The following is a 27037-nucleotide window of genomic DNA, read 5'->3' as shown; positions in this document are numbered from 1 at the left end:
GTAAACATCTTTTCTCTATATTCCACAGTGATCACTCTGAGATCTATGGTACAGTTCATTGGCAGAGAATCTAAGTACTGGTAAGTGTTTTTGTTTTCACATACTCAAGGAGATCTTTTGAAGCCAAAGTACTAGAATAATACTACTTTGTATTTTTATGATACCTTACAGTTTGTAGAACAAATTCGTATCTGATGTCATTTGATCTGCACAAAAAACAATAAAATGGGAGAAAATATACACAGGCAGGTTTAGTAGCCTACCTAGGATTTCAGAGTAAGTTGCAGAGCCCCTGACTCCATATGACTATACCCCTAGGTAGTTAATATTTTCACTTCTATCTCCAAATTTAGCTATCTTTGCAGAGTGAGAGAGTGCTAGAAAAGTGTGAGGGAAGGAGGTCGTGGATTTGACCTTGTCCAATGTGATAATTGAAATTATTTTGTTTATAGTTCCAAAAGAATCTTAATATATTTTACCTTTTCTTCTTGTGTACGTAGTGGACTTTGTGATTCCATAATAACCATCTATCGGGAAGAGGGCATTCTAGGATTTTTCGCGTGAGTAAATGTTGATTAGTGTGTAATTTTTGCATGAGTGGGAAACGTTTTCTGAAAGTAAGAATAGTGAGTCTTTGTTTAATCCTTGGAGAAAACGTACTCCCTGGGCTTACCTCATGTTACATTCTATTTAGGCCCCTTATTTTTTTTTCTTTTTTCTCTGCAGAAAGGCATATTTAGGCCGCATATGACTAGAATTATCTTGTAAAGATCCCAAACCTTTACTTCTAGATACTTAAAACATTTGAGACCGGGCGTGGTGGCTCATGCCTGTTATCCCAGCACTTTGAGAGGCCAAGGCGGTTGGATCACCTGAGGTCAGGAGTTCAAGACCAGCCTGGCCAACATGGTAAAACCCCGTCTCTAGGTGTGGTGGTGTGTGCCTGTAATCCCAGCTACTCGGGAGGCTGAGGCAGGAGAATTGCATGAACCCGGGAGGTGGAAGTTGCAGTGAGCTGAGATTGCGCCACTGTACTCCAGCCCGGGTGACAGAGTGAGACTCTGTCTCAAAAAAATAATAATAATAAATAAATAAGGAATTTCTTTTTTTAACAAAGGACTTAATTCCAAGTTTCTACCCTTGTAGTAAACTCCCAATTCTATATAGATAATAAAATGAGAAAAATTAAATGTTGAAAAATGGGGAAATCATCTTAACTTGTATTTTCCTTACCCTAAAAGAGTAAGTTTTTGCAAGGCTTGAATTTACTTTGGAAGAACTTAGACTACTACCCTCATTCTTCTATGAGGAAAAATTTTGCATCATTACCGAAATGGTGTTTTTTGTTTTTTGTTTTTAATTTTCAGAGTATCTCCCCATACGGATTTTGAATATCATAAATACCCTGTGAGATAGGCAGGACAGCTATAATTAGTATCACTTTAGAGATTAAAAAACATTGATGTTCTGAGAGTTTCATCTGCTGCCTGTCACATCGCTGCTGAGTGCTGGAGCTGGCATTTGAAGCTGGTCTTCAATCTGTGGGGAAATGCTCTTCCCACTATTCCATGCTGCCTCACCTAGGTCACCCAGACCCTAGAAATGTGGTTTTTGATGCCTCTCATCTGTATCTGTACTTGGGACCATTCTTGCTTTGTAATTTTTCTCGTCTTTTGCTCTGCCAAATATGAATATCAGATAGCTTAGCAAAATCATTTTTTTAAGCTAGTCAAAGCAAAACAATATTTAAGTCTCTTCTGCAAAGCACCTCGCAAATCTTTTGCCTCCCTGCTTACAGTTATGATTAGTAAGGTGAGCCACTGAGGGTATAGCCGACCTGCATTTTAAACATAGGAACAAAAGTCACTGGAGATCAGTTTCAAGTACAGCTGTGTTAACGAGAATGAACTAGGTATGCGGGCTGGATTCTGGTGTTTGATGCCTTTTTCACTTCCCTAGAATGTTTTGTGACCTCTAATTATTTGAGAAGCATTTGTACTGAAGAGCCTGTCGTGTTACTGATCACATTTTTTGGTTCTTATTTTTATTGTTTCTTCATGTAGGGGTCTTGTTCCTCGCCTTCTAGGTGACATCCTTTCTTTGTGGCTGTGTAACTCACTGGCCTACCTCGTCAATACCTATGCACTGGACAGTGGGGTAGGTTGTGACCTTCATGAGATGTGCTCACCTTGGCTTTAATCTTGCAGCTAGATTAGCTTTTAAAGTAAGATGGGCCAGGCGCGGTGGCTCACACCTGTAATCCCAGCACTTTGGGAGGCCAATGCGGGCGGATCACCTGAGATCAAGAGTTTGAGACCAGCCTGGCCAACATGGTGAAACCTCGTCTCTACTAAAAATACAGAAAAAATTAGCTGGGCGTGGTGGTGCGTGCCTGTAGTCCAAGCTACTCGGGAGGCTGAGGCAGGGGAATCGCTTGAACCCAGGAGGCGGAGGTTGCAGTGAGCCAAGATGGTGCCACTGCATTCCAGCCTGGGTGACAGAGGGAGACTCCATTTCAAAAAATAAATAATAAATAAATAAACAAGATGACAGCTTGCTACATGCCAGACTGAACAATTATATAGCTAAAAATTATCAGTCAGATTTTCAAATGCTAATGAAATGAGCATACTGTTCACTGTAGAACGATACTGTTTACTGTAGAACGATACACGTTAAAAGTCCCTAAGATGTGACAGAGTATGCCCAAGAGACTTAGCCCGGTGTTACTTCAGGGCTTTAAAGAGATCACTTCTTTACTGATACTTAACTTGAGAGAACCTGGGAAAGCAGGACATCTTTATGGTGTATCGGGGGCTTTTCATCTAATCTGGACTTAAGAGGGTGCCTGTATTGGGCTTTCTAGAAACCTCAGCCTTTTGAGAATCAGTCTTATCTAGAAGTTGTCTTTCTTATCTCAGCAGTTGTGGGGCCTCTTGTATATCGGCAGCTCCATAGCATGATGATAAATTGAACACATCACAGGGTATATGACTAAATCCCTGTTGTAAACCTCTTGAGTACAGAGAGGGATTTTCTTCAACGCATCTGGTAGAAAGCTGGCTGTGTAAAACAAAGGTAGTGAATTGTCCCTTAGATATACTATAAATGTGGTTTTCCAGGGACTGTATTTCTAGGATGTGTGAAAAGGTTATCAATCTCATTTTCTTTAGTATTTGAAATCCTTTTACATTCGTTCCTAAAGCATTTTAGTATAATACGAATTTGTCTGTTAATATTGGATCAGGTTGATCATTTTGACCACTGCCTTATTATTCTAATAATCAGTGTTTTATGGTTTTGTCCTCAAAATTGGTTTTAGACAGGTGTGGTGGCTCATGCTGTAATCCCAACACTTTGGGAGGCTGAAGTGGGAGGGTCACTTGAGCCCAGGAGGTCAAGGTTGTGAGATCACAGCTCACTGCACCTCCAGCCTGGGCAACAAGAGAGATCAGATCCTGTCTCAAAAAAAAAAAAAAAAAAAAAATTAATTTTCAAGCTGTCAAACTGATAATTTAGAGATAGACTATATTGACATGGAGAGCAAGGCACAGTAGCTCCAGCCTATGATTCCAGTGACTCAGGAGGCTTAGGTGGGAGGTTTGCCTGAAGCCAGGAGTTTGAAACCAGCCTAGGCAACATAGCAAGACACCGTCTCTTAGCTGGGCATAGTGGCTTATGCCTATAATCTCAGCACTTTGAGAGGTCAAGGTGGGAGGATCTCTTGAGCCCAGGAGTTTGAGACCAGCCTGGGCAAACATAGGGAGACCCTTATCTCGAAAAAAAAAAGACACCATTTCTTAAAAAATATTTTGAAATTAGCTGGGCGTGGTGATGTGTGCTTCAGGAGGTCACTGCACTTCAGCCTGGGTGACAGAGTGAGACACTGTCTGAAAGAAAAAAAGAAAAGAAAAGGAAAAAAGAATATATTGATGTGTTGTAGTGTTGTAGGCAATTAATTTAAGGCTCTTTTCCTGTTTTAGGTTTCCACCATGAATGAAATGAAGAGTTATTCTCAAGCTGTCACAGGAGTGAGTTTTTTAAAATCCTTTTAACCTTCTAGGAATAGTTGTGTTTTGTTTTGTTTTCCTTTTAAATCTGGCTTGTGTCATCACTGCTTTAAGATAACCAGATGTCTCACTGGGACATCTCCCTGAAATTTGTTATATTTGTCAAAGGTAAGAATAACTCAGTTTTCGGCCAGGCGCCGTGGCTCATGCCTGTAATCCTAGCACTTTGGGAAGGTGAGGTGGGCGGATCACCTGAGGTCAGGAGTTCGAGACCCGCCTGGCCAACATGATGAATCCCCATCTCTACTAAAAATACTAAAATTAGCCGAGCGTGGTGGTGCATGCCTGTAATCCCAGCTACTCGGGAGGCTGAGGCAGGAGAATCACTGGAACCCGGGAGATGGAGGCTGCAATGAGCTGAGATCACGCCACTGCACTTCAGCCTGGGTGACAGAGTGAGACTCCATCTCAAAAAAAAAGAGAGAATAACTCAGTTTTCGAAGGAACCACAGACTCACATGTGAAAATAAAGAGAGTAAGGCAGAGCCCCTGCCTCACATCCTGCATGGTTTGGTACTGCTTAGCTTTCATAAGGGGTGTGCCTTTCCTCCGAAATAATATTGTTCAGGCCAGACATGGTGGCTCACACCTGTAAACCCAGCACTTCGGGAGGCCAAGGAAGGAGGATCACTTGAGGCCAAGAGTTCAAGACCAGCCTGGGCAACTGAGCAAGACCCCATTTCTACAAAAGTGAAAAAAAAAAAAAAAGCTGGGGCAGGCGCGGTGGCTCACTCCTGTAATCCCAGCACTTTGGGAGGCTGAGGTCGGGAGTTCGACACCAGCTTGGCCAATTTGGAGAAATCTCATCTCTACTAAAACTACAAAATTAGCTGGGCATGGTGGTGCATGCCCATAATCCCAGCTACTTGGGAGGCTGAGGCAGGAGAATCACTTGAACCCCAGGAGGCGGAGGTTGCAGGAGAATCGCTTGAACCCAGGAGGCGGAGGTTGCAGTGAGCCAATATCACACCATTGCACTCCAGCGTGGGCAACAAGAGGGAAACTCCATCTCAAAAAAAAAAAAAAGTAGTTGGGTATGGTGGCATGCGCCTATAGTCCCAGCTACTCAGGATCAGAGAATTCTTCTGGCCTTTTGTTAAAATGTTGGATGCAGTGGTGTGCTAAGAGGAAGAAGCATCTCCAGGCTCAAAACTGTAACTGTTGTCTTTCCAGGGTACCGATGAAGCGAGACAAGTGTTAGAGTGTCTCACCGCAGTGGCACTAGGCCTTTAAGGTAAAGGAAAGGAGAATAAAGACTAGGAATGATCTAATAACAGCTGCCTTGTTTCCATTTTACAGTTTTTTGCGAGTATGTTGACCTATCCCTTTGTGCTTGTCTCCAATCTTATGGCTGTCAACAACTGTGGGTAAGCACTTTGTATTTCTTATTCTAGTAGGTGGTTGACTGTATGCTGACAGGCGGAGCAGCCTTGTAGAAATTTAGGAAAGATGAATGATCAGTATCAATCTCTGATTGGTATTTTTTTTAAAAGGGGGGGAAGAAAAGTATAATTGATACCATTAGAAGATTCCTAATTTTTTTCGTTGTATGCCCTATGCAGCAGCAGCCTCAATTTGTATTTATTTATTAATTATTATTATTTTTTTTTTTTGAGATGGAGTCTTGCTATGTTGCCCAGGCTGGAGTGCAGTAGCATGATCTCGGCTCACTGCGACCTCCACCTCCTGGGTTCAAGTGATTGTCCCGCCTCAGCCTCCCGAGTAGCTGGGATTACAGGCATTCGCCACCATGCCCAGCTAATATTTTTGTATTTTTGGTAGAGACAGGGTTTCACCATGTTGGCCAGGCTGGTCTCGAACTCCTGACCTCAAGTGATCCACCCGCCTCAGTCTCCCAAAGTGCTGGGATTACAGGCATGAGCCACCATGCCAGGCCAATTACTATTATTATTTATAGTTTTTGTTTTTGTTTTTGTTTTTGTTTTTGAGACAGAATCTCACTCTGTCACCCAGGCTGGAGTGCAGTGGTGCAGTCTCGCTCCATTGCAACAGACACCTCCTGGATTCAAGCAGTTCTCATGCCTCAGCTTCCCAAGAAGTTGTGATTACAGGCATGTGCCACCATGCTGGGCTAATTTTTGCATTTTTAGTAGAGATGGGGTCTCGCTATGTTGGCCAGACTGGTCCCGAACTCCTGACCTCCGGTGATCTGCCTACCTCGGACCTCCAAAGCACTGGAATTAAAGGCGTGAGCCACTGCACCTGGCCTATTTTTATTTATTTTTAATGTTTTTAGAGATAGGGCTGCAATGTGGTGGTGAAGTCCTAGCTCACTGCAGCCTTGAACTCCTGAGCTCAAGGGATCCTCCCATCTCAGCTTCCCAAGTAGTTGGAAGTACATGTGCATGCCACCATGCCTGGCTAATTATTTTTTGTGAAGACACAGGGTCTCACTTTGTTGCCCAGGCTGTTCTTAAATTTCTAGGCTCAAGTGATTCTCCTTCCTCAGCCTCTTAAAGTGCTGGGATTACAGGGGTGAGCCACCATGCCCAGCCAACATATTGTTATTTTAAATCTTTATCTTTTCTATGAAAGTGACAAAAGGTGTATCAGGGATTAAATGACAACCCATACCTGTTTTTCCTAGGGGCTTTAAGGAGAAAGTGAGTTTTAAAGAACCAGAATTAGGATATTTAGTCTATGGAAAGTTTGATGACCTTTTCTCTGTATTGGTTAGAAGGGCAGGTTTTGGTATAGTGGTAGACTCCATTGATTTCCAAATTCTAGATGCCAAGTGACTCTACTGAGTTGGGCAAAATTTTGCCTTTTTTTTTTTTTTTTTTTTTGAGATGGAGTCTCACTCTTTGCCCAGGCTGTAGTGCAGTGGTGCAATCTCGACTCACTGCAACCTCCACCTCCCAGGTTCAAGCGATTCTCCTGCCTCAGCCTCCTGAGTAGCTGGGATTACAGGTGCCCACCAGCATGCCTGGCTAATTTTTTGTATTTTTTTGTTGTTGTTATTGTTGAGACAGAGTCTTGCTCTGTTGCTCAGGCTGGATTGTGGTGGCGCGATCTTGGTTCACTGCATCCTCCACCTCCCGGGTTCAAGCACTTCTCCTGCCTCAGCCTCCAGAGTAGCTGGGATTATAGGCACTTGCCACCACCCCCGGCTAATTTCTGTATTTCTAGTAGAGACGGTGTTTCACCATGTTGGCCAGGCTGGTCTCGAACTCCTGACCTCAGGTGGTCCACCCTCCTCGACCTCCTAAAGTGCTGGGATTACAGGCGTGAGCCACTGCACCCAGCTTTGCCTTTTTTGTTTAATTCAAAATTCTTTTCCCATATGGTACCTGACATATCATTAAACATGTTACTGTTTTCAAATAAGATCAGATAGCTATGTGGAGTTTTGAACATTTTACATTGTTTGTTTTCTGGTTTTGTTTGTTTCATGTTACTCCTGGCAAGCTGTGATGTTTTCTGATACGTAGAGCAACTGCCATTTTTTAGCACAGTGTAAACTTGAAGGATGAATTAAATGTATTATTATTATTTACAGTTTTTTCAAGATGAAGTGATTATACCTAAGTAGGAACATATATATCTACTGTTTATATCCGTTTTCATGTTTAGTTTCTTTGTGAACACCAGTTAGTTTTTAAATCCCCTTTCCCTGCTCTTCCTTTTTTTTTTTTTTTTTAAGACTGGTTCTTACTCTGTCACCCAGGCTGGAGTGCAGTAGTGCAATCTTGGCTCACTGCAACTTCCGCCTCCTGGGTTGAAGCAATTCACATGCCTTAGCCTCCCGAGTAGCCGGGATTACAGGCATGTGCCACCATGCCAGCTCATGTTTTTGTATTTTCAGTAGAGATGGGGTTTCACCATGTTGGCCAGGCTGGTCTTGAACTCCTGACCTCAAATGATCCACCGGCCTTGGCCTCCCAAAGTGCTGGAATTACAGGTGTGAGCCACCGTGCCCGGCCACCTTTCCCTGCTCTTTAATCATGTAAATGCTGTGTTCTGGAGTTTCATTTGTCCACAAATGAAAAGTCTAAATGTTTTAGAAATTAAGGTTGAAGTTTATGTTTATTTATTTATTTGAAACCTAAATATAGGGGAGGAATTCTCTTTTGGATGCTTGATCTTTCCCCTGCTTCAATATGATTTGTTTCATTGAACTAAAATGATCTCTCAGGGAATCTTCTGTGCAGCAGAATATTTTGACAAGGTTTATCAACGTCTCAAGAGAATGGTTAATATTAACATGAATAGCTCCATGTTTTTTTCTATTTTAGTCTTGCTGGTGGATGCCCTCCTTACTCCCCAATATATACGTCTTGGATAGATTGTTGGTGCATGCTACAAAAAGAGGTATTTCTTTTTCTCTGTCTCTCTCATTTTATTTTGTTTTATTTTTATTTGTTTGTTTTCTTAAATATTGTCTCTGGAATCCCAAGTTAACTCTTGTAGCTCACTTTAGCTAGAGTTAGTCTAGTCTGCCAGTTAATGTACACTTTACAATGTTCTGTGTTTTCACTTTGGCATAGTAGTAAAATGTGATGTTTAGAAATCATGAGCAGGAGTAATGAAGAAGAAAGAATCCCTAGATGAGACCTAGAAGCCATTTGAGTGCCCACATTCAACTTACAAATACGATCCAGGTAGATTATTATCCTGGTAAAATGATGGCCTTGATTTTAGACTCTTTTTTTCCCCCAAACTCACCTTTCATAACCACTTATTTGTCACAGTGGTATTGACAGAGCTGGTCTCATACTTCTAGAGTCTTGTTAGTGGATGATTTTGCCTAGATACCAATTGAGGGTTTGTTATTACTATGAGGTGTATAATCTGCAACAAAAAATTATTTATTGTCTAGGCAAAGCTTTATTGGAAAATAAAATAATGGGCTGGGTGCAGTGGCTCACGCTTATAATTCTAGCACTTCGAGAGGTCTAGGTGGGCAAATTGCTTGAGCCTAGGAGTTTGAGACCAGTTGAGGCAACATGATGAGACCTCATCGCTACAGAAAATACAAAAACTTAGCCAGGCATAGCACCTATAGTCCCAGCTACCCAGGAGGCTAAGGTGGGAGGATCACCTGAGCCCGGGAGGTCAAGGCTGCAGTGAACCAAGATTGCACCACTGCACTTCAGCCTGGGTGACAGAGTGAGACCCTGTATCCAAAAAAGGAAAATAAAATAACGGCTAGGTATGGTGGCTCACGCCTATAGTTCCAGTTACTCAGGAGGCTGAGCCAGGAGGATCACATGAGTCCAGGAGTTTGAGGCCAGCCTGGGCAACACAGCCAGACGTGTCTCTTAACAAAAAACTACAGGCCAGGTGCAGTGGCTTACGGCTGTAATCCCAGCACTTTGGGAGGCCAAGGTGGGCAGATCACTTGAGGTCAGGAGTTTGAGACCAGCCTGGGCAATGCAGTGAAACCCCATCTCTACTAAAATACAAAAGAAATTAGCCAGGCGTAGCAGCGTGTGCCTGTAGTCCCAGCTACTGGGGAGGCTGAGGGAAGAGAATTGCTTTAACCCAGGAGGTGGAGGTTGCAGTGAGCCAAGATTGTGCCACTGCACTCCAGCCTGGGTGACAGAGCGAGACTCCATCTCAAAAAAAAAAAAAAAAGACAATAACAACAACAAATGGATTGGCTGTGGGCTAAATTTAGCACAGGATCACTTAAAATGATTATCAGTTTAAAGCTGTTTTTGAAGGGGGGTCCACTTCTTAAAGGACTGCAGAAGAAAGCGTATAAAGAAGCTCTTTGTTGCATTATTTTATAGCACTAGTGATATATAAGAGAAAGGCCTTTGAAATCTGAATGAAAAGGCCTAAGTGTTGTTTGTAGTTGCTCTTGCTTAGTGTGCCCACAAAGCCCCTCTGTGAATCCAAGCTAGAATACTTGAATGATTTCAGTACAGACCTACTATGAACATTGTGCATTTCATTCTGAGTTTTACTCTCTATTGTACAGTGTGGTCCCTGTTTAAATGGAAAAAATGGCCTTTCCTTCCTTCCTTTTCTGACTAACACTCTGTTATAGGAAGAAAGCAGACAGAGAATGGATTACGGTTTCAAACACACTTCAAGTAGGAACAGTTGTTCCTGTAGGTGCTTACAACAACAGCAAATCTTGATTGGGCATTTACTGTATACCAGATATCATGCTAAGAGCTTTTCTTACATCAGCTCATGTAATCCTCAAAACAGCTGTGTGAGAATAGGTGTCATTCTTAATCACCCATTTCACATATGAAGAAACTGGGGCTTAGAGCAGTTTAGTGCCAATTACATAACGCAAGGTCACATGGCCTATATTTGGGAAGGCTCAGATTTATACTCCAGAGTGTACTCAGTTGCACTCAGAACATTATTACTTTATTTTTATTTACTTATTTGGTTTTTTATTTTTTAGAGACAAGCTCTGTCGCCCAGGCTGGTGTGCAGTGGTGGCATCACAACTCACTGTAGCCTCAAACTCCTGGGGTAAAGCAATCCTCCTACCTCAGCCTCCCAAGTAGCTAGGACTACAGGCATGCTTCCACCATGTCCTGTTAATTTTTTTGTTTTGTTTTGTTTTTGAGACAGGGTCTCGCTCTGTCACCCAGGCTGGAGTGCAGTGGCATGGTATTGGCTCACTGCAACCTCTGCCTCCTGGCTGAGGTCTCTGGCTCAAGTGATCGTCCCACCTCAGTATCCCAGGTAGCTTGGACTACAGGCACATACCGCTAAGCCCAGCTCATTTTTTTGTTTTTTGTTTTTTGCTTTTTTTAATTTTATTATTATTATACTTTTAAGTTTTAGGGTACATGTGCACAACGTGCAGGTTTGTTACATATGTATACATGTGCCATGTTGGTGTGCTGCACCCATTAACTCATCATTTAGCATTAGGTATGTCTCCTAATGCTATCCCTCCCCCCTCACCCCTGTTTTTTGTTTTTTGTTTGTTTTTTGTTTTGTTTTGTTTTTTGTTTTTTTTTTTTTTTGATACGGAGGCTTGCTCTGTCATCCAGGCTAGAGTGCAATGGCGCGATCTTGGCTCACTGCAACCTTCACCTCCCAGGTTCAAGCAATTCCCCTGCCTCAGCCTCCTGAGTAGCTGGGATTACAGGTGTCCGCCACTACGCCCGGCTAATTTTTGTATTTTTAGTAGAGATGGGGTTTCACCATGTTAGTCAGGCTGGTCTCGAACTCCTGACCTCAGGTGATCTGCCTGCCTCAGCCTCCCAAAGTGCTGAGATTACAGGCGTGAGCCACCATGTCTGGCCAATTTTTTGTATTTTTTGTAGCAATGGGGTTTTGCCATGTTGTGCAGGCTGGTCTCAAATTCCCGAGCTCAAGTGATCCTCCTGCCTTGGTCTCTCAAAGTGCTAGGATTACCGGTGTGTACCATCGCACCCGGCCTTTAATTTTTTAATTTCTTGTAGAGATGGGGTCTTGCTATGTTGTCCAGGTTGTTATTACTTTGATTATCAGATTTTATAAGTAGTCCTTAGAAACACGATTTCATTTCATTAAGAAATAAATAGGCTGGGTATGGTGGATCACACCCGTAATCCCTGCACTTTTGGGAGGCCAAGATAGGCGGATCACTTGAGGTCAGGAGTTCGAGACCAGCCTGGCCAATATGGTGAAACCCCACCTCCACTAAAAGTACAAAAATTAGCCAGGCATGGTGGCGCATTCCTGTCCCAGCTGCTTAAGAGGCTGAGGCAGGAGAATCGCTTGAACCTGGGAGGCAGAGGTTGCAGTGAGCCGAGATTGCACCACTGCACTACAGCCTGGGCAACAGAGCGAGACTCCATCTCAAAAAAGAAAAACAAAGAAATAAATGAAAGCTAGCACTTACTGAATGTTAGGCACTGTTCTACATGACTCATTTGCTAAGCCAGCTGGAAAGTGGCAAAGCCAGGATCCAACCTGGGTGTTCTGTCTGCCCAGAGTAAGAACTTAATAAGGAGAAATTGTAGTTAGTTCATAGTAGCTCAGCCTTTCAGAGAATACAAATCCTTGTTCTATAGTGATAGTCCCAGTTTTGTCCTAGATTTAGTCACGTCTCCCAGTTGGACCTCTCTGCTGATTTGGATTGGCTGATCTCATCTCGCTAGATATTATTTGTGTTTTGTTTTGTTTTGTTTTCCAGGGGAATATGAGCCGAGGAAATAGCTTATTTTTCCGGAAGGTCCCCTTTGGGAAGACTTATTGTTGTGACCTGAAAATGTTAATTTGAAGATGTGGGGCAGGGACAGTGACATTTCTGTAGTCCCAGATGCACAGAATTATGGGAGAGAATGTTGATTTCTATACAGTGTGGCGCGCTTTTTTAATAATCATTTAATCTTGGGAAAATTCAGGTGTTTGGTGTCGCCTTTTTTGTTCTTTTTTCCAGCACAACATAACTTACCACTGATACTCCCCCTTTAGTTATTCTGAATTAGGATATTTTTGCTCCAAATTCTTATTTTACTTAACCAGAAGGGAAAAAAAGTTGTATTTTCCTGAAGCTACAGGCACTTTGTCATGTGATTTTTGAGTCTCAATTTAAGGCTTTGTAAAATGAAGAGTAGAATTCCAAGAAGAATGAGAAATAATTTTGTAAAACTTAACAAAATCACTAAATTAAACTATATGGGAGGTTATGAATTACTTTTTCTTGGGTAGACCCTAAAATGTCAGTAGCATGCACCAGAATCTGACTCCCATTATGCTTCTAAGCACATTTCATTGACCTTGTCTCTCATACTTCAAGAAAAGGACAGTACATTGCTACATTACCCTAGAAAGTCTGTGTGAGGATCTGCCCCTTCAGTCTGTTATTGCAAAGTAATAAAATGTCACCTACAGGGAGCCTCTGAGCCTACTCTAGTTCAAGAGGCTGCCTGAAAAAAAATAAATAAGATAAAGGGTCAGCAACAACAAAGAAAAAGACAATTACAGAATTAAGCAAGATTTGGAAAGGAAGTATAATGGCACTTTTTTCCTCAAAGGAAGTTCTTGTTTTCACATAAAATATGAAAAGCAGATCCTGCAGGAGTAACCCCTTCTTTAAGAGCCAAGTATTCGCCAGTGCTTAAATTACACCATACAGTTCTAATTATATATAATCTTTTGTTCTTCAGTTTTTTATTTTGTTTCCTTTTTGTTATTGTTGCCGAAGGTGAGTAGTTTTGCATTTCTGATGACAGCCTTGGAAAGTATATTTGTAACTCCGTGTCTGGTAATGCCAACCCAAGTCGACATGGGTCTTAGGACACTGACCATCTCACATGCCATACCCTCAGTTAAGCATGTTAACATTTATAGGAGGAAAAAAATCACTTTAGGAGAAAATAAAATTCAACTCAAGCATAAAGCTTCTGTTTACTCAGGCCTTCTAAAAAGCAGGTTAAAATGCTCTAAAATGAGAAAGCCTGTGGTTTCACTTATTTATATAACTCACTGGGACATTGCCAAATGAGTAAGCACTTAATTCGCTGCTTCTGAGACTTCTCTGTCAAAACAGCCCCACTGATAATATTAGACAGAACGAGAATGCAGGGGTCTCTTCCCTCCCCTGGGGTTTAGGAAGCTCATGAGGAGCTCAGCTTAAAATGTCTTTGATGTCTCTTCCTTTGTCTCAAAAAGTAATGTCAATTTTATATACTATTTCAATATTACTATCTGCATTTGTTTTAATATAAAAATGTTTGCTGCCTACCTTTTTCTCCCAAAAAATCTTTAAGTAAAGATGATCTGGGAAAATGTGCCATGTTTATCCTGTGGCTTCTGTGAACTTTCATGCTTGCCTATTCCTAGTTGAGAAGCATGTCTGACTCTGATAACCAGTCTACCACCAGAGGACGCCAAGGCTTCAGTTTTTCCTGTGCAAGTTGGGTGGCTGAGAAATTTCTCCAAGGCCTAGGATTGCTCAAAATACTAGTCCAGCTGTTTCAGTCTTGCTGCATCCAAGCTAGAGGTCTAGTCAGAGTCCTATACCTATGATCCTCCATAATATCTTACTATAAGCTACTAACATAAAAGTCTAAAGATATTCAGGGGCTAGGAAATGCAAGTAGGTGCCATTAAGAAACACATGCGACCGGGCGCAATGGCTCCTGCCTGCAATCACAGCACTTTGGGAAGCCAAGGTAGGTGGTTCACCTGAGGTCGAGAGTTCGAGACCATCCTGACCAACATGAAGAAACCCTGTCTCTACTAAAAATAACAAAATTAGCCGGGCATGGTGGCACATGCCTGTAATCCCAGCTATGCGGGAGGCTGAGGCAGGAGAATCTCTTGAAACCCAGGAGGCGGAGGTTGCAATGAACTGAGATCACGCCATTGCACTCCAGCCTGGGCAACAAGAGTGAAACTCCCATCTCTTAAAAAAAAAGAAAAAGAAAAAAAGGAAACACATGCAAGAAATAATGAACTCAGTAAGTAATATGGACTTAGGCTGGTTGTGGTGGCCCATACCTGTAATCCTAACACTTTGGGAGGCTGAGGCAGGTGGATCACTTGAGGCCAAGAGTTGGAGACCAGCCTGGCCAATATATCTACTAAAAGTACAAAAAAATTAGTCGGGCATGGTGGCACGCACCTGTAGTTCAGGAGGCTGAGGCAGGAGAATCGCTTGAACCTGGGAGCTGGAGGTTGCAGTGAGCCAAGATTGTGCCAGTGGGTGACAGAGTGAGACTCTGTCTCTTAAAAAAAAGAAAAAGAAAAGTAGGGGTTCTCTAGTAAGCCACTTGTGAAACTGGTTTTCCTTTGTGGTACCAAGCTAAGTTGCCACAAACTGTTCCTCTAGAGTATGTGGTGACCATTGAAACCTTGACTTAAGAAGAGTGTGGGGTGGGCTGGGGGCAGTGGATCACTTGAGTCCAGGAGCTCAAGACCAGCCCGGGCAACATGGTAAAACCCTGTCTCTATTTTTTAAAGAAATAAAGGGAGGAAAATTAGCTGGGCGTGGTGGCACATGCCTGTAATCCCAGCTACTTGGGAGGCTGAGGCATAAGAATCGCTTGAACCCAGGAAGCGGAGGTTGCGGTAAGCTGAGATCGTGCCATTGCACTCCAGCCTAGGCAACAAGAGTGAAACTCCATCTTAAAAATAAATAAAGAAGGTATGGGTTTCCTGGAACTTTGGGGGATCATTATAAAAATACTAGGGTAAAAAAGCAACCTTAGTAATCCCAGCAATTTGGGAGGCCGAGGCGGGTGGATCACGAGATCAGCAGTTTGAGACCAGCCTGACGAACATGGTGAAACCCTGTCTCTACTAATACAAAAATTAGCCAGGCATGGTGGCGGGCAACTGTAATCCCAGCAATTTGGGAGGCCGAGGCGGGTGGATCACGAGATCAGCAGTTTGAGACCAGCCTGACGAACATGGTGAAACCCTGTCTCTACTAATACAAAAATTAGCCAGGCATGGTGGCGGGCACCTGTAATCCCAGCTACTCAGGAGGCTGAGGCAGGAGAATCGCTTGAAATCGGAAGGTGGAGGTTGCAGTGAGCTGAGATTGCCCCACTGCACTCCCGCCTGGTCAACAAGAGTGAAACTCTGTCTCAAAAAAAAAAAAAAAGCAACCTTAGGATGAAAGAAACATTGAACATAAGCCCTATATTCCATCATCTCTGTTACCTCAGCATACCTTGACTTAACTATAATTTCCTATTCTAGAAATGTCCTCCCCCTCTTGCCAGTGACATGTTTCTGTACTGTCAGATTCAGTTCTAGTGCCATCTCTTTGTGAAGTCACTGAGAGTCCCAACTGGGTGAGAGGGCTGTGCCTTCAAACTCTCCCTCCTTCACAGCATGTAATGATAGTACAAACTAACTGACAAAAACTACATCCAACACCAAGTTCATGTTTTACACAGCAGGAGCATTACTTCTCTCTGATTTGAAAATCTATGGGGGAAAAATACATATTTAGTCCTTTAAAACAGGCCAACTAAAACAGCCTCCCTGGATAATATAGTGAGACCTTTTCTCTACACAAAAATTTAAAAATTAGCCAGGCTTGGTGGTGTGCACCTGTAGTGCCAGCTACACAGGAGGCTGAAGTGGGACGACTGGTTGAGTCCTGGGAGGTTGAGGCTGTAGTGACCTATGGTCGCACCACTGCACTCCAGCCTAGGTGTCAACTGACAGCCAAAAAAAAAAAAAAAAAAGCCTCACTGGGCTTTATAGAAAAGCTAGTGGGGTCGTGGCTGGTCTAAGTGCAGCAGTATTGCAACTAGTTGATGACAACCAGTTAACAGATTTTTTTTTCCTTCTCCCCTTCCACTGCTTCACTTAGCCTTTAAAATGTATATTAAAATAAAAGACTGGGTGCGGTGGCTCACGCCTGTAATCCCAGCACTTTGGGAGGCTGAGGTGGGCAGATCACTTGAGGCCAGGAGTTCGAGACCAGCCTGGCTAACATGGTGAAACCGCATCTCTACTAAAATTACAAAAATTAGGTATGGAGGCGCACGCCTATAATTCCAGCTACTTAGGAGACTGAAGCAGGAGAATCGCTGAAACCCAGGAGGTGGAGGTTGCAGTGAGCCGAGATTGCGCCAATGTACTCCGGCCTGGGCAACAGAGCAAGACTGTCTCAAAGAAAAAAAAGAGGCTGAGGCAGGAGAATTGCCTCAACCTGGGAGGCGGAGGTTGCAGTGGGCAGAAATGGTGCCATTGCACTCCAGCCTGGGCAACAAGCAAAACTCCGTCTCAAAAAAAAGAAAAAAGAAAAACTAGCTGGTCAAGTGGTAGTAATTGTAGGTGGTCATTTTAAGGTACTGTGGCAGATAAGGGAGCAAGACAGGAGAACAGATTGGTTAGTAGTGACTGCCAAGCCTGTTGTAGAAGTTCTAATTTTCATGATTTTTTGGTGGGATAGGCATCCTCGTTTTATGTGAGACTCTAATTAAGCAACTCACTCGAAATCATAGCCAGGAATTTTCAGGGCTGAATTCAAACTAGGGTCTATCAAATTCCAAGGTTTTTTTTTTCCTTAATAATTCTTCCAGGACATGAAGCCAGTCGAGGCATTTTTATTCTTTCGTGGAGGCTATAAAATGCTAAAATTGTAGCCAGTAAACCACATTGTGTTTTTGTGTTTGTTTGTTTGTTTGTTTGTTTGTTTTTGAGACAAGGTCTCTCTCTGTCTTGCAGTGGCTGATCTCGGCTCACTGCAACCTCCACCTCCTGGGTTCAAGCAATTCTCGTGCCTCACTCTCCCAAGTAGCTGGGATTACAGGTGCGTGCCACCACCCGCAGCTCACTTTTTTGTATTTTTAGTAGAGACGGGCTTTCACCATGTTGGCTAGGCTGGTCTTGAACTCCTGACCTCAAATGATCTGCCTGGGCCTCCCAAAGTGCTGTGATTACAGGCGTGAGCCACTGTGCCCAGCCAAACCAAATGTTATGTAAGCCATCCATCTGAGGAAAGTGGGCCTGCATTTGTAGTCAAAGCAGTGAACAAGCCTCCCAACAGAGTAGAATGGTCTTAAATAAGGAAAGACAGATCTTGCCTCTGCAGAATTATAAATAGTGGAAACAACTGAAAATAGAAATGATCACTATTACTTTTCTAGACTATTATGATGGTTTATGTAGATGAAAAGATAAGTTACTGTATGGCAAGGATTTCTTCCTAGAGAAGAAATCTTCCTAGAGGTACCATTAGTTCAGTGTAGTAGAACTCCTAGTACATTTGGCTGGTAACATTTCTTGAAACTGATCTATGTGTCAGCACCTCTACTGGGTGCTTCTAAAACATCCTTGCAGAATGGATGGGTTCATTCAGGCTGCCTCCCAAGGTGGCATGGTAGTTTCTATTTTGGCATTTTTGTTTTTGTTTTTTTAAATACAAAGATATTTGTCTTACCTCGTTTTCAGAGCTCTGTTTAGGCTTTCCTAAAGAAGTCACAAGTGCTGGGTGCAGTAGCTTATGCCTGTAATCCCAGCATTTTGTGTTTTTTTGTTTTGTTTTGTTTTGTTTGTTTTTGAGACAGTCTCAAAAACACTGTGCCCAGCCAATCCCAGCACTTTGGGAGGCTAAGGTGGGAGGATCACTTGAGTTCTGGAGTTTGAGACCAGCCTAGACAACATAGTGAGATCCTGTCTCTACTAAAAATAATAAAAAAAAAAATTAGCCAGGCATGGTGGAACACATCTGTAGTCCCAGCTACTTGGGAGGCTGGGGCCAGAGAAACCTGAGCCCAGGAGTTTGAGGCTGCGGTGAGCTATCATTGTGCCACTGCACTCCAGCCTGGGTGACAGAGCAAGATCTTGACTTAAGGGAAAAAGTCACGTGACATCTCATTTTATATTTTTCCCCCTTCTATTCATCTCTCATCTTATTTTTCCCTTTAAACTTGAAAGGAGTCAGAATCTTGCACTCTGATTTTTGCCCTGGAGGGGAAGTTGCCAGTGAGAGATTCTTTTACCACCAACCAAAAATTAGCACTTTTTTTTTTTTTTTTTTTGAGATGGGGTCTCACTCTGGTTGCCCAGGCTGGACTGAAGTGTAGTGGTGCAGTCTCAGCTCACTGCAGCCTCCACTTCCCAAGCTCAGATGATTCTCCCACCTCAGCCTCCCAAGTGGCTGGGATTACAAGTGTGCGCCACCACATCTGGCTAATTTTTTTTTTTGAGATGGAGTCTTGCCCTGTTGCCCAGGCTGGAGTGCAGTGGCACGATCTCGGCTCACCGCAACCTCTGCCTCCCAGGTTCACACCATTCTGCGTCAGCCTCCCAAGTAGCTGGGACTACAGGCGTCCGCCACCACGCCCGGCTAATTTTTTTGTATTTTTAGTAGAGACGGGGTTTCACTGTGTTAGCCAGGATGGTCTTGATCTCCTGACCTCATGATCCGCCCATCTCAGCCTCCCAAAGTGCTGGGATTACAGGCGTGAGCCACCGCGCCCGGCCCACACATCTGGCTAATTTTTTTTGTATTTTTAGTAGAGACAGGGTTTGCTATATTGTTGCCCAGGCTGGTCTCGAACTCCCGGACTCAAGCCATCTGCCTACCTAGGCCTCCCAGAGTGCTGGGATTACTGGTGTAAGCCACTATGCCTGGCCAAAAAATAGCTTCTTTTCAGGAGACTATCTTGGCTAAGAATGAGGATTAATTTTCTAAAGTGAGTGAAAGTTTTCCTTCTATCCAATCTTCCCCATATGACAGCTTCCTCATATATTTGCTGTCTAGAGAGAGGTCCTAGGGAGACCCCTTCTAGTGCATGAGTTAAGTGTTCTGGTCGCCAGTGTCCCGTGATTATAAGATGGAATTGCAAAGAGCCCATCTTGCCTTGGTCTAAGTAGAGTCCTCTGTACTCTGGGCACCAAATCTCTTGTCTGGAACTAAGCAGATTTTGCATGAAAACTGTAATTGCTCTGGAATCATCTTATTGCAACTCTGAAAAAGAATGTTTTTAAGTAGATTCCGATCAGTACCATACCACAATACGGTTAGAGGTTGGTACTTGAGAGAGTGGAGGAAGAGGAAGAGAAACCAGTGTGACCTGCCGATGTTATTCAGGACTCAGCAGCTTCCTGAGAGGCAGCAAATAAGGAAACAAATCTTGTCCTCTCTCCAAGTCTCCAAGATGACACGTGGATGAAAGAAAAGTTTGTAACACCAGCCTCTGCCTCGCTAAGGCAGCCAAGAGAATGGACTATTCCCTGGCAGTGCCACATTTCCATGGAAAATCTATTAGGTATTGCTTTTATTTCCACACAGAGTAGCATGAAGAGCCAGAGGTTGGATAAGGACAAGCCAGCACTGCACCTACTCTGGCTGGCCATCTAGCCGGGGCCCTGCCCTTCTGGCATCAGACTGGTGAGAGTGTCCTTTGGCTGGAAACAAGACAGAGGGTGAAGATGGAAACAACAGAACCATGCCTCACCTCAGACTGCTCACCTTTTGCTGGAATCTCATGCCTTTCCTCCCCCTGAGGGGCTCACATTTAGAGTTTATAAATGCAACTGTCAGTCATTAAGTGAGTAGCTTGAGCAGAGTTCTGTGCGAGGGGCAGCAGAGGATGCAAAGGCCTATAATCTCCCAGTCCTCCTTGGCGCTTACTGTCCACTGACAGGGAGGCAGAATGACAAGAACATAAAACTCTAGGAGTATTGGAGGATTAAGTGAAACCATATGTACAACAGTGAGGCCTGGTGCCCTGAAAGAAGGTATTCGTTGAAGCTCTTTTAACACTCTCTGATGATGGTTCTACAAAGCAGGATACGCCATGAGAAGCCGGAACCAAGCACCATGGGATGCACAGAGGGAAAGCTTACATCCATTTGGGGAGATCAGAGACTTCATGAAGAAGTGGCTCCGACTGTGGCTTTGTCAGGATAGTGGGGATCTTGGGTGGCAGGATGATGGGATGGCAGCAATTTCTAGCTGTCACCAGCTGTGAGACCTTGGGAAAGTTGGTCATTTTAAGCCTCAGGCTCCTCATGTCTAGAATGCAAAGTAATACTCATTACAGTTTTCTTTTCTTTTTGAGACGGAGTTTTGCCCTTTCGCCCAGGCTGGAGTGAAGTGGCTCGATCTCGGCTCACTGCAACCTCTGCCTCCTGGGTTCAAGTGATTCTCATGCCTCAGCCTCCTGAGTAGCTGGGATTACAGGCACGTGCCATCACACCTGGCTAACTTTTGTATTTTTAGTAGAGACGGGGTTTTGCCGTGTTACCCAGGCTGGTCTCAAACTCCTGACCTCAGGTGATCCACCCTCCTCGGCCTCCCAAAGTGCTAGGATTACAGGGATGAGCCACCATGCCCACCCTAGAGTATTAGATTTAGTACCATGTCTGGCATAGAGTAAATATTTGGTATGTGATAGTTATTAGAATTTTAAGAATTAGAAGGGAGGGGCTACTTTCCAAGTATAGACAATAATATGGGCAAAGTTACGGCGTTAGTAAAGGCTAAAGCATTTGGAGGCAAGTGGAATTGCATCTCTTACTGTCCTAACCTTTCTTCAAAGCTGGATTTCTGCCATATAATGAGCACCTAGAACAGGGACTGGCACATGGTAGAGACTCCACAGATGTGTGTTGAACAAAGTCAGCTGCCTCCTAGCTGTATCCACTGAATATCCACTGAATGTCCTTGAGGATCCCCAAACTGAGTTACATCTCAAGCCCTCTTCCCAAGCCTGTGGTGGTACTTGCACTCTAAATTCTATTATAAACACAGCATTATGCCCCTATTCCCCAAGCTAGAAACCCTGGAGATGAGTTTGAGTCTTCCCTACCCCTCCCTCTGCTTCTAGAAAATCACTGCTGGATTCTCAGAAACGCCTCTGAATTTGTCACCTCCCTTTCTTTCCCGTCGCCTTTAGGCATCATCTCTGCTCAGCTGTTGCTGCAGCCTCTATCTTGTCTTCCTGCTGCCAGCTCAAGGCAGTAGGCAGTAGATAAAGCTGGAGTTCTACCAACTTTGACCAGGGTACAGAGGATGGCCATGACTCTCCTCTACCTACACAGGCTTCTGGCAGAGGATAAAATACTGCTTTTTGACCCAGGTTTCTTAAGATTTCTTTTCTTTTCTTTTTTTTTTTTTTTTTTTTTGAGACAGAGTCTCGCTCTGTCACCCAGGCTGGAGTGCAGTGGCACGATCCCAACTCACCGCAACCTCCGTCTCCTGGGTTCAAGTGATTCTCCTGCCTCAGTCTCCCTAGTAGCTGGGATTATAGGCACCTGCCACGATGCCCGGCTTTTTTTTTTTTTTTTTTTTTTTTTTTGATACAGAGTCTCACTCTGTCGCCCAGGCTGGAGTGCAGTGGCACAATCTTGGCTCACTGCAACCTCCACCTCCCAGGTTCAAGCAATTCTCCTGCCTCAGCCTCCCAAGAGTAGCTGGGATCACAGGTGCCTGCCACCACACCCGGCTAATTTTTTGTATTTTTAGTAGAGACGGGGTTTTGCCATGTTGCCCAGGCTGGTCTCAAACTCCTGACCTCAGGTGATCTGCCCGCCTTGGCCTCCCAAAGTGCTGGGATTGTAAGCGTGAGCCACCGCGCCCGGCCTCCTTGAGATTTTCTTTTTTCTTTTTTCTTTTTTTTTTTTTTTTTTTTGAGACAGAGTTTTGCTCTTGTTACCCCGGCTGGAGTGCAATGGCGTGATCTCAGGTCACCGCAACTTCCGCCCCCCAAGTTCAAGGATTCTCCTGCCTCAGCCTCCCAAGTAACGGGGATTACAGGTGTGCACCACCACACCCTACTTTTTTTTTTTTTTTGAGACAGAGTCTTGCTCTGTCGCCCAGGCTGGAGTGCAGTGGCACGATCTCGGCTGACTGCAAGCTCCGCCTCCCGGGTTCACGCCATTCTCCTGCCTCAGCCTCCCAAGTAGCTGGGACTACAGGTGCCCACCACCACGCCCGGCTAATTTTTTGTATTTTTAGTAGAGATGGGGTTTCACCGTGTTAGCCAGGATGGTCTTGATCTTCTGACCTCATGATCTGCCCGCCTCAGCCTCCCAAAGTGCTGGGATTACAGGCATGAGCCACCGCGATTGGCCAAGATTTCTTGACCTAGCGTCTTTAATCCTTCCGCCCCAAGCCCACATGCAGCCCCAGTTCCCCAACAGCTTCTGCTCTGTACATTTGTGCCGCACTGGCAGCTGCTCTCTGTGTCTGTTGTCTTCCACGGAAGCCTTGTGCAGGAGGAGCTGAGCTGAGAGACAGGGCTATTTATAAATAGAAAGTGGGTGTAAAGTTCTGCAGTCACAAGTGTTTTAAACAAGACTAATTCCATCTCCCCCAATCGAACTTTGAAATTTCTGTCCACCTCCTCATCTCCCATCTTTTCTCAAAAGCCTGCAAGTTCTTGTCCTCTCCTTGGTCAAAGCCACCATAAGCCTGGATACCATGGTAGCTAAGAGATGTGACATGGAACAAAGTGTGGGAATTATATAGATTCAGCATAGTCAGAGTCAAAGCTACTGACGTAACATAAATGTTCCTACCACCTAGTAATATTTAGTGATGGCTCACCATGTGCCCTGCCCATGTCGCCATTAGCTCCAACCCATAAAACAGCCATATAAGCTAAATACTGCTCCCATTTTAGTGGTGGAAAAGTGAGACTCAGAAGGGTTCATTGATTTGCCCAAGACTGGTGGTAAATAGCAAAGCCCGGATTCTGACATGGGTCTGCAAATCTGGAATTTCTAATATGGCACACACATGCATTGCGTCCCAGTATTTTTCTGCATGATGATCGGAGCACAGATTTTAACGAAGAGTGAAGTAGGAATCTTAATGAGAGGAGGGAACTCGTGGTTTTATTATTATAATGAAAGGATCAACATTGTATGCTCAACAGTTAGATGCTCAGAAGCCCAACTCAAACTGGCTACATTGGCTCAAGTAATAAAAATGACCAGTGGTGAATCTGGGGGTTCAAACAAGGGCATCGGGATTCGGTCTTCCCACCCCTCGGCTGGTTTCCCTCTCCGACGGGCTCTCCACATGGCAACAAGATGCCAGCTGGCAGCTCCACTCACATGGCTTCTTAGAGCTTGTGATTCCAGAGAAAAAGCAAAATCACTTTGGAGAGCTCCAGCAAAAATCCCCAGGAGGACTCTGGCTTGAAACACACACCCATCTGTAAAGCATTTGGTGTGTCTGGGAGATGCTAGCCAGGCCTGAGTCACAGGCCCATCTGAAGGGGTGGAGGTCCAGGGTCAGCCCCAGAACCACATACATTCTGCTGGACTGTTCTGCTTCCTGTCCTCCGCCCCCACACTCTTCTCAGAGCTGGACTGTTTTCTAGTGGGATGCATGGCTCATCCAAGGAAGGTTCACTGGGCAAAGACATACATTACACCCTGTCCAAAAGAAACAGTTTTAATAGAAAGGGGAAAAAACAACAGTTCACCCAGAACATGTGACACGTGAGACTCCATGAAGCTAAGCTGAGCACAGAAGCTGGTGTGTTTGAAACCTTCCATGCACAGGTACATACATATGTCAGCTCAATCACCCCATGAGCCTGATAATAGCCACTTTTTCTCACTTTTTAAGTGAGAGAAATGGAAGCTCAGAGATAAAGATTTAAGTGACTTGCTAGTAAGTAGCAAAACTAGAATGCAAACCTGGGTATATTGGAGTCCAAATCCTGCAAGCTTTACACCACAGTACACTGCCAATTTGGAGGAAACCAGGTGTGAGGGTGAGACTGCTAGATGAGCTCGTGGAAGTCGTGTCCCCAGGGAAGCACACATCTGACTGCCTGACGTGCTCTGAGAGCGGCAGGCACCGAGCTGGAGACTGCCCTGTCCTGGTAACTACAGTCTCACCCAGCTAGTCACTGAGTGGCTGATAAACTCTTCACATTCATCAATGACAGTTTCCTCTCAGCTGGAAGAAAAAGCTGCCAGGGAGCTGCTCCCCCAACCTTCCTTCTGATGGGGAAAGACTCCCCTGGTGCTGTTGATGAGACAGGAACCAAAGGAGAAAGTTGGATTTGGAAGGAAGGGCATGTGGGCATGTGGGCATGGGATGAATGGATGATTGGATAAATAATCCCAGAAAAATGATTTGAAAAGTTAGAAAAAAGTTATGATTCTAAGTTTAGAGACAAGATGGCAATATGGCACAAGAGGGATAGGAAGCTCTGAGATAAATTAGGCTATCCCATTTGCAGAAAATCCCTGTGCAGAGAAAAGGAGAGCCAAAGAAACCAGTGTGGCTCTGTAGAGAGCTCTCTGATAAGTTCAAAATTTAAAAGGTGGGGTACAAGAGACGGAAGGAAAGGTGAAGTCCGTGATAAACTGAGACTTGGAAAAGGTGCAGACAATAAAAGATATTGCTGGTTATGTTCAAGCAAGAGGAAAAAGGAGAAGACACGGTTCCATCTGGGGATGAAGATGTCAGGTTGGCAGTTTTCAGAGAAAGCAGAATACTCAACCCTGATTTTCCTCTTTCTCCCCCGAAGAAAAGCACTTCCAGACTGGGAAGAGTTCAGCAAAACAGGGGTCAGAGGACATTAAACCCCAAATAGAAGAAAAGATAAGAGAAAACCTAACCACCTAGCCATTCAAAATGAGCTGCAACTCCCAAGGTGATGACAGACCTTTGCAGATAAGATCCAGGGACCTTTGCCAATGTGGCTATGAAAGCTGTGGCGAAAAGGACAGGGGCCACAGTCCTGGACAGCTGCAAATACCCTGACAAAAAAGAAGAAAAGGGAGATCCTGGGCACATTTGAGGTGAATTCCCTCAAAATCTATTCTAGAATATAACATTAAACCATGGATTTGAGAACACCTAGAAAAATAAGTGGTATCTTCACAAAGAACAAGATACGGCGAAAATGATAAAAATATCAACAATAATTTGTCACTTATTTACTCAGAAGGCCACTAGGAAAATTCCTTGGGCCATACATAGTGTTCCTTGTTTCCAGTTAGACATTGATTGTCTCACGATTGAAGAGACTAGTAGGAAAATATCGATCTCAGAGACTGCCCAGTCAGGTGGATTCATGTAACTGCTGTGCTGCTTCACCCCAGTTGGTTATCCAATTGCTGCAGAGCTTGCTGAAGAGGTATCTCTAGTTCTGTGCTCCTAGACCCTGGTCAGCCTAGTAGTGGTCAGTGCCCACTACACTTGCCAAATTTGCAGAAGGCACCACTGTTGGGATGAAAAGCTAATATTTCAAAGTCAAGACTCTAAAATAACTTGAAACAGTGGGCTGAAACCAGCAGGATGAAATTTAAAAGAGTAAGTGGAGAGACCTGCATTTAGATTAAAAAAAAAAAAAAATCAGCTGCATAAGCATAGGATATAGGAAGTTTGGTTTGCCAGAGGTGCCTGAGAAAAAGGCTAAGGGCTTGCAGCTGATCTCAGGTTGAATAGAAACCGGTAGGAATGGACCAGCTGCTTAAAAAGATAGTGGCTCTCCCCACCTCGTTATTTTAGGTACAAAGGGGTGAAACAGTGAAAAATATGTGAGACGGCCGGGCACGGTGGCTCACGCCTGTAATCCCAGCACTTTGGGAGGCCGAGGCGGGCGGATCACGAGGTCAGATCTAGACCATCCTGGCTAACCCGGTAAAACTCCGTCTCTACTAAAAATACAAAAAAATTAGCCGGGGGTGGTGGCAGGCGCCTGTAGTCCCAGCTACTCGGGAGGCTGAGGCAGGAGAATGGCATGAACCTGGAAGGCGGAGCTTGCAGTGAGCCAAGATCTCGCCACTGCACTCCAGCCTGGGCGACAGAGCAAGACTCCGTCTCAAAAAAGAAAAATATGGGAGACATATTAACAGCAACTGCTGTTAATGGTTTCTAATAGATCCCCTCAGAGGTATTCATTCCAAGTACACATAAGCAAATGCATGCTTTTTATTTTTTCACATAAATGGTGGTATGTTGTGCACCTTGTTTTTTATTTCACTTAACTAACAGCATTTCTTAGCGATTATTTCATCAGTATACAAAATGATTCCTCATTCTTTTGTAGGGATGCATCGTATTCTACTGTATATATGTATCATAATTTATTGGTCCTTTTGCCGGACATGTAGATTATTTCCAGTATTTTGCTATTACAAACAATGCTGCAATAAATAACACATCATTGCTATTACAAACTGTTTGCTATTACAAGCCATGCTAAAATGAATAACATGTAATTCCAACAACTGGGCATGTATCTGAAAAACGTCTCTTCAAGAAGTAAAATCACTGACTTAAAGGGCATGCACATTTTTAAACTTGGTAGATACTGTCCAATTGTGTCATTTTACCCTCCTACTAAAAATGTATGAATGTCTGTTTCTCTACATCTCACCAATAGAATGTATAATAAACCTCATTGATCTTTGACAGTTTGAGAGGTAAAAATAATAACAATAGCATCTTATTATAATTTTTTTTTTTTTTTTGAGAGAGAGTGTCTTGCTCTATTACCCAGGCTGGAGTGCAGTGGTGCAATCATGGCTCACTGCAGCTTCAACCTCCTGGGATCAAGCAATCCTCCGACTTCAGCCTCCTGAGTAGCTGG

The 27037-nt window shown here is 43.9% G+C and overlaps 1 protein-coding gene across 4 annotated transcripts in view; it reads left to right on the top strand.

Moving 5' to 3' along the window:
- Positions 1-13789, top strand: part of MTCH2 (mitochondrial carrier 2) — a 29777-nt gene extending 15988 nt beyond the window's left edge. For all 4 annotated transcript variants that reach the window (XM_004051070.5, XM_019037174.4, XM_063711185.1 and 1 more), the window contains 7 exons: positions 29-80; positions 501-560; positions 2064-2157; positions 3984-4031; positions 5370-5437; positions 8327-8402; positions 12190-13789. In XM_004051070.5, coding sequence (XP_004051118.3) covers positions 29-80; positions 501-560; positions 2064-2157; positions 3984-4031; positions 5370-5437; positions 8327-8402; positions 12190-12276 — 485 coding nt within the window. In that variant the 3' untranslated portion in view covers positions 12277-13789. The remainder of the gene's footprint in view (positions 1-28; positions 81-500; positions 561-2063; positions 2158-3983; positions 4032-5369; positions 5438-8326; positions 8403-12189) is intronic.
- The last annotated feature ends 13248 nt before the right edge of the window (positions 13790-27037 follow it).

Source organism: Gorilla gorilla, chromosome 9 (genome assembly GCF_029281585.2).
Source record: "Gorilla gorilla gorilla isolate KB3781 chromosome 9, NHGRI_mGorGor1-v2.1_pri, whole genome shotgun sequence".
NCBI lineage: Eukaryota > Metazoa > Chordata > Mammalia > Primates > Hominidae > Gorilla > Gorilla gorilla.
The sequence above is the reverse complement of the archived record's forward strand: the minus strand, read 5'-3'. Positions and strand labels throughout refer to the sequence as shown.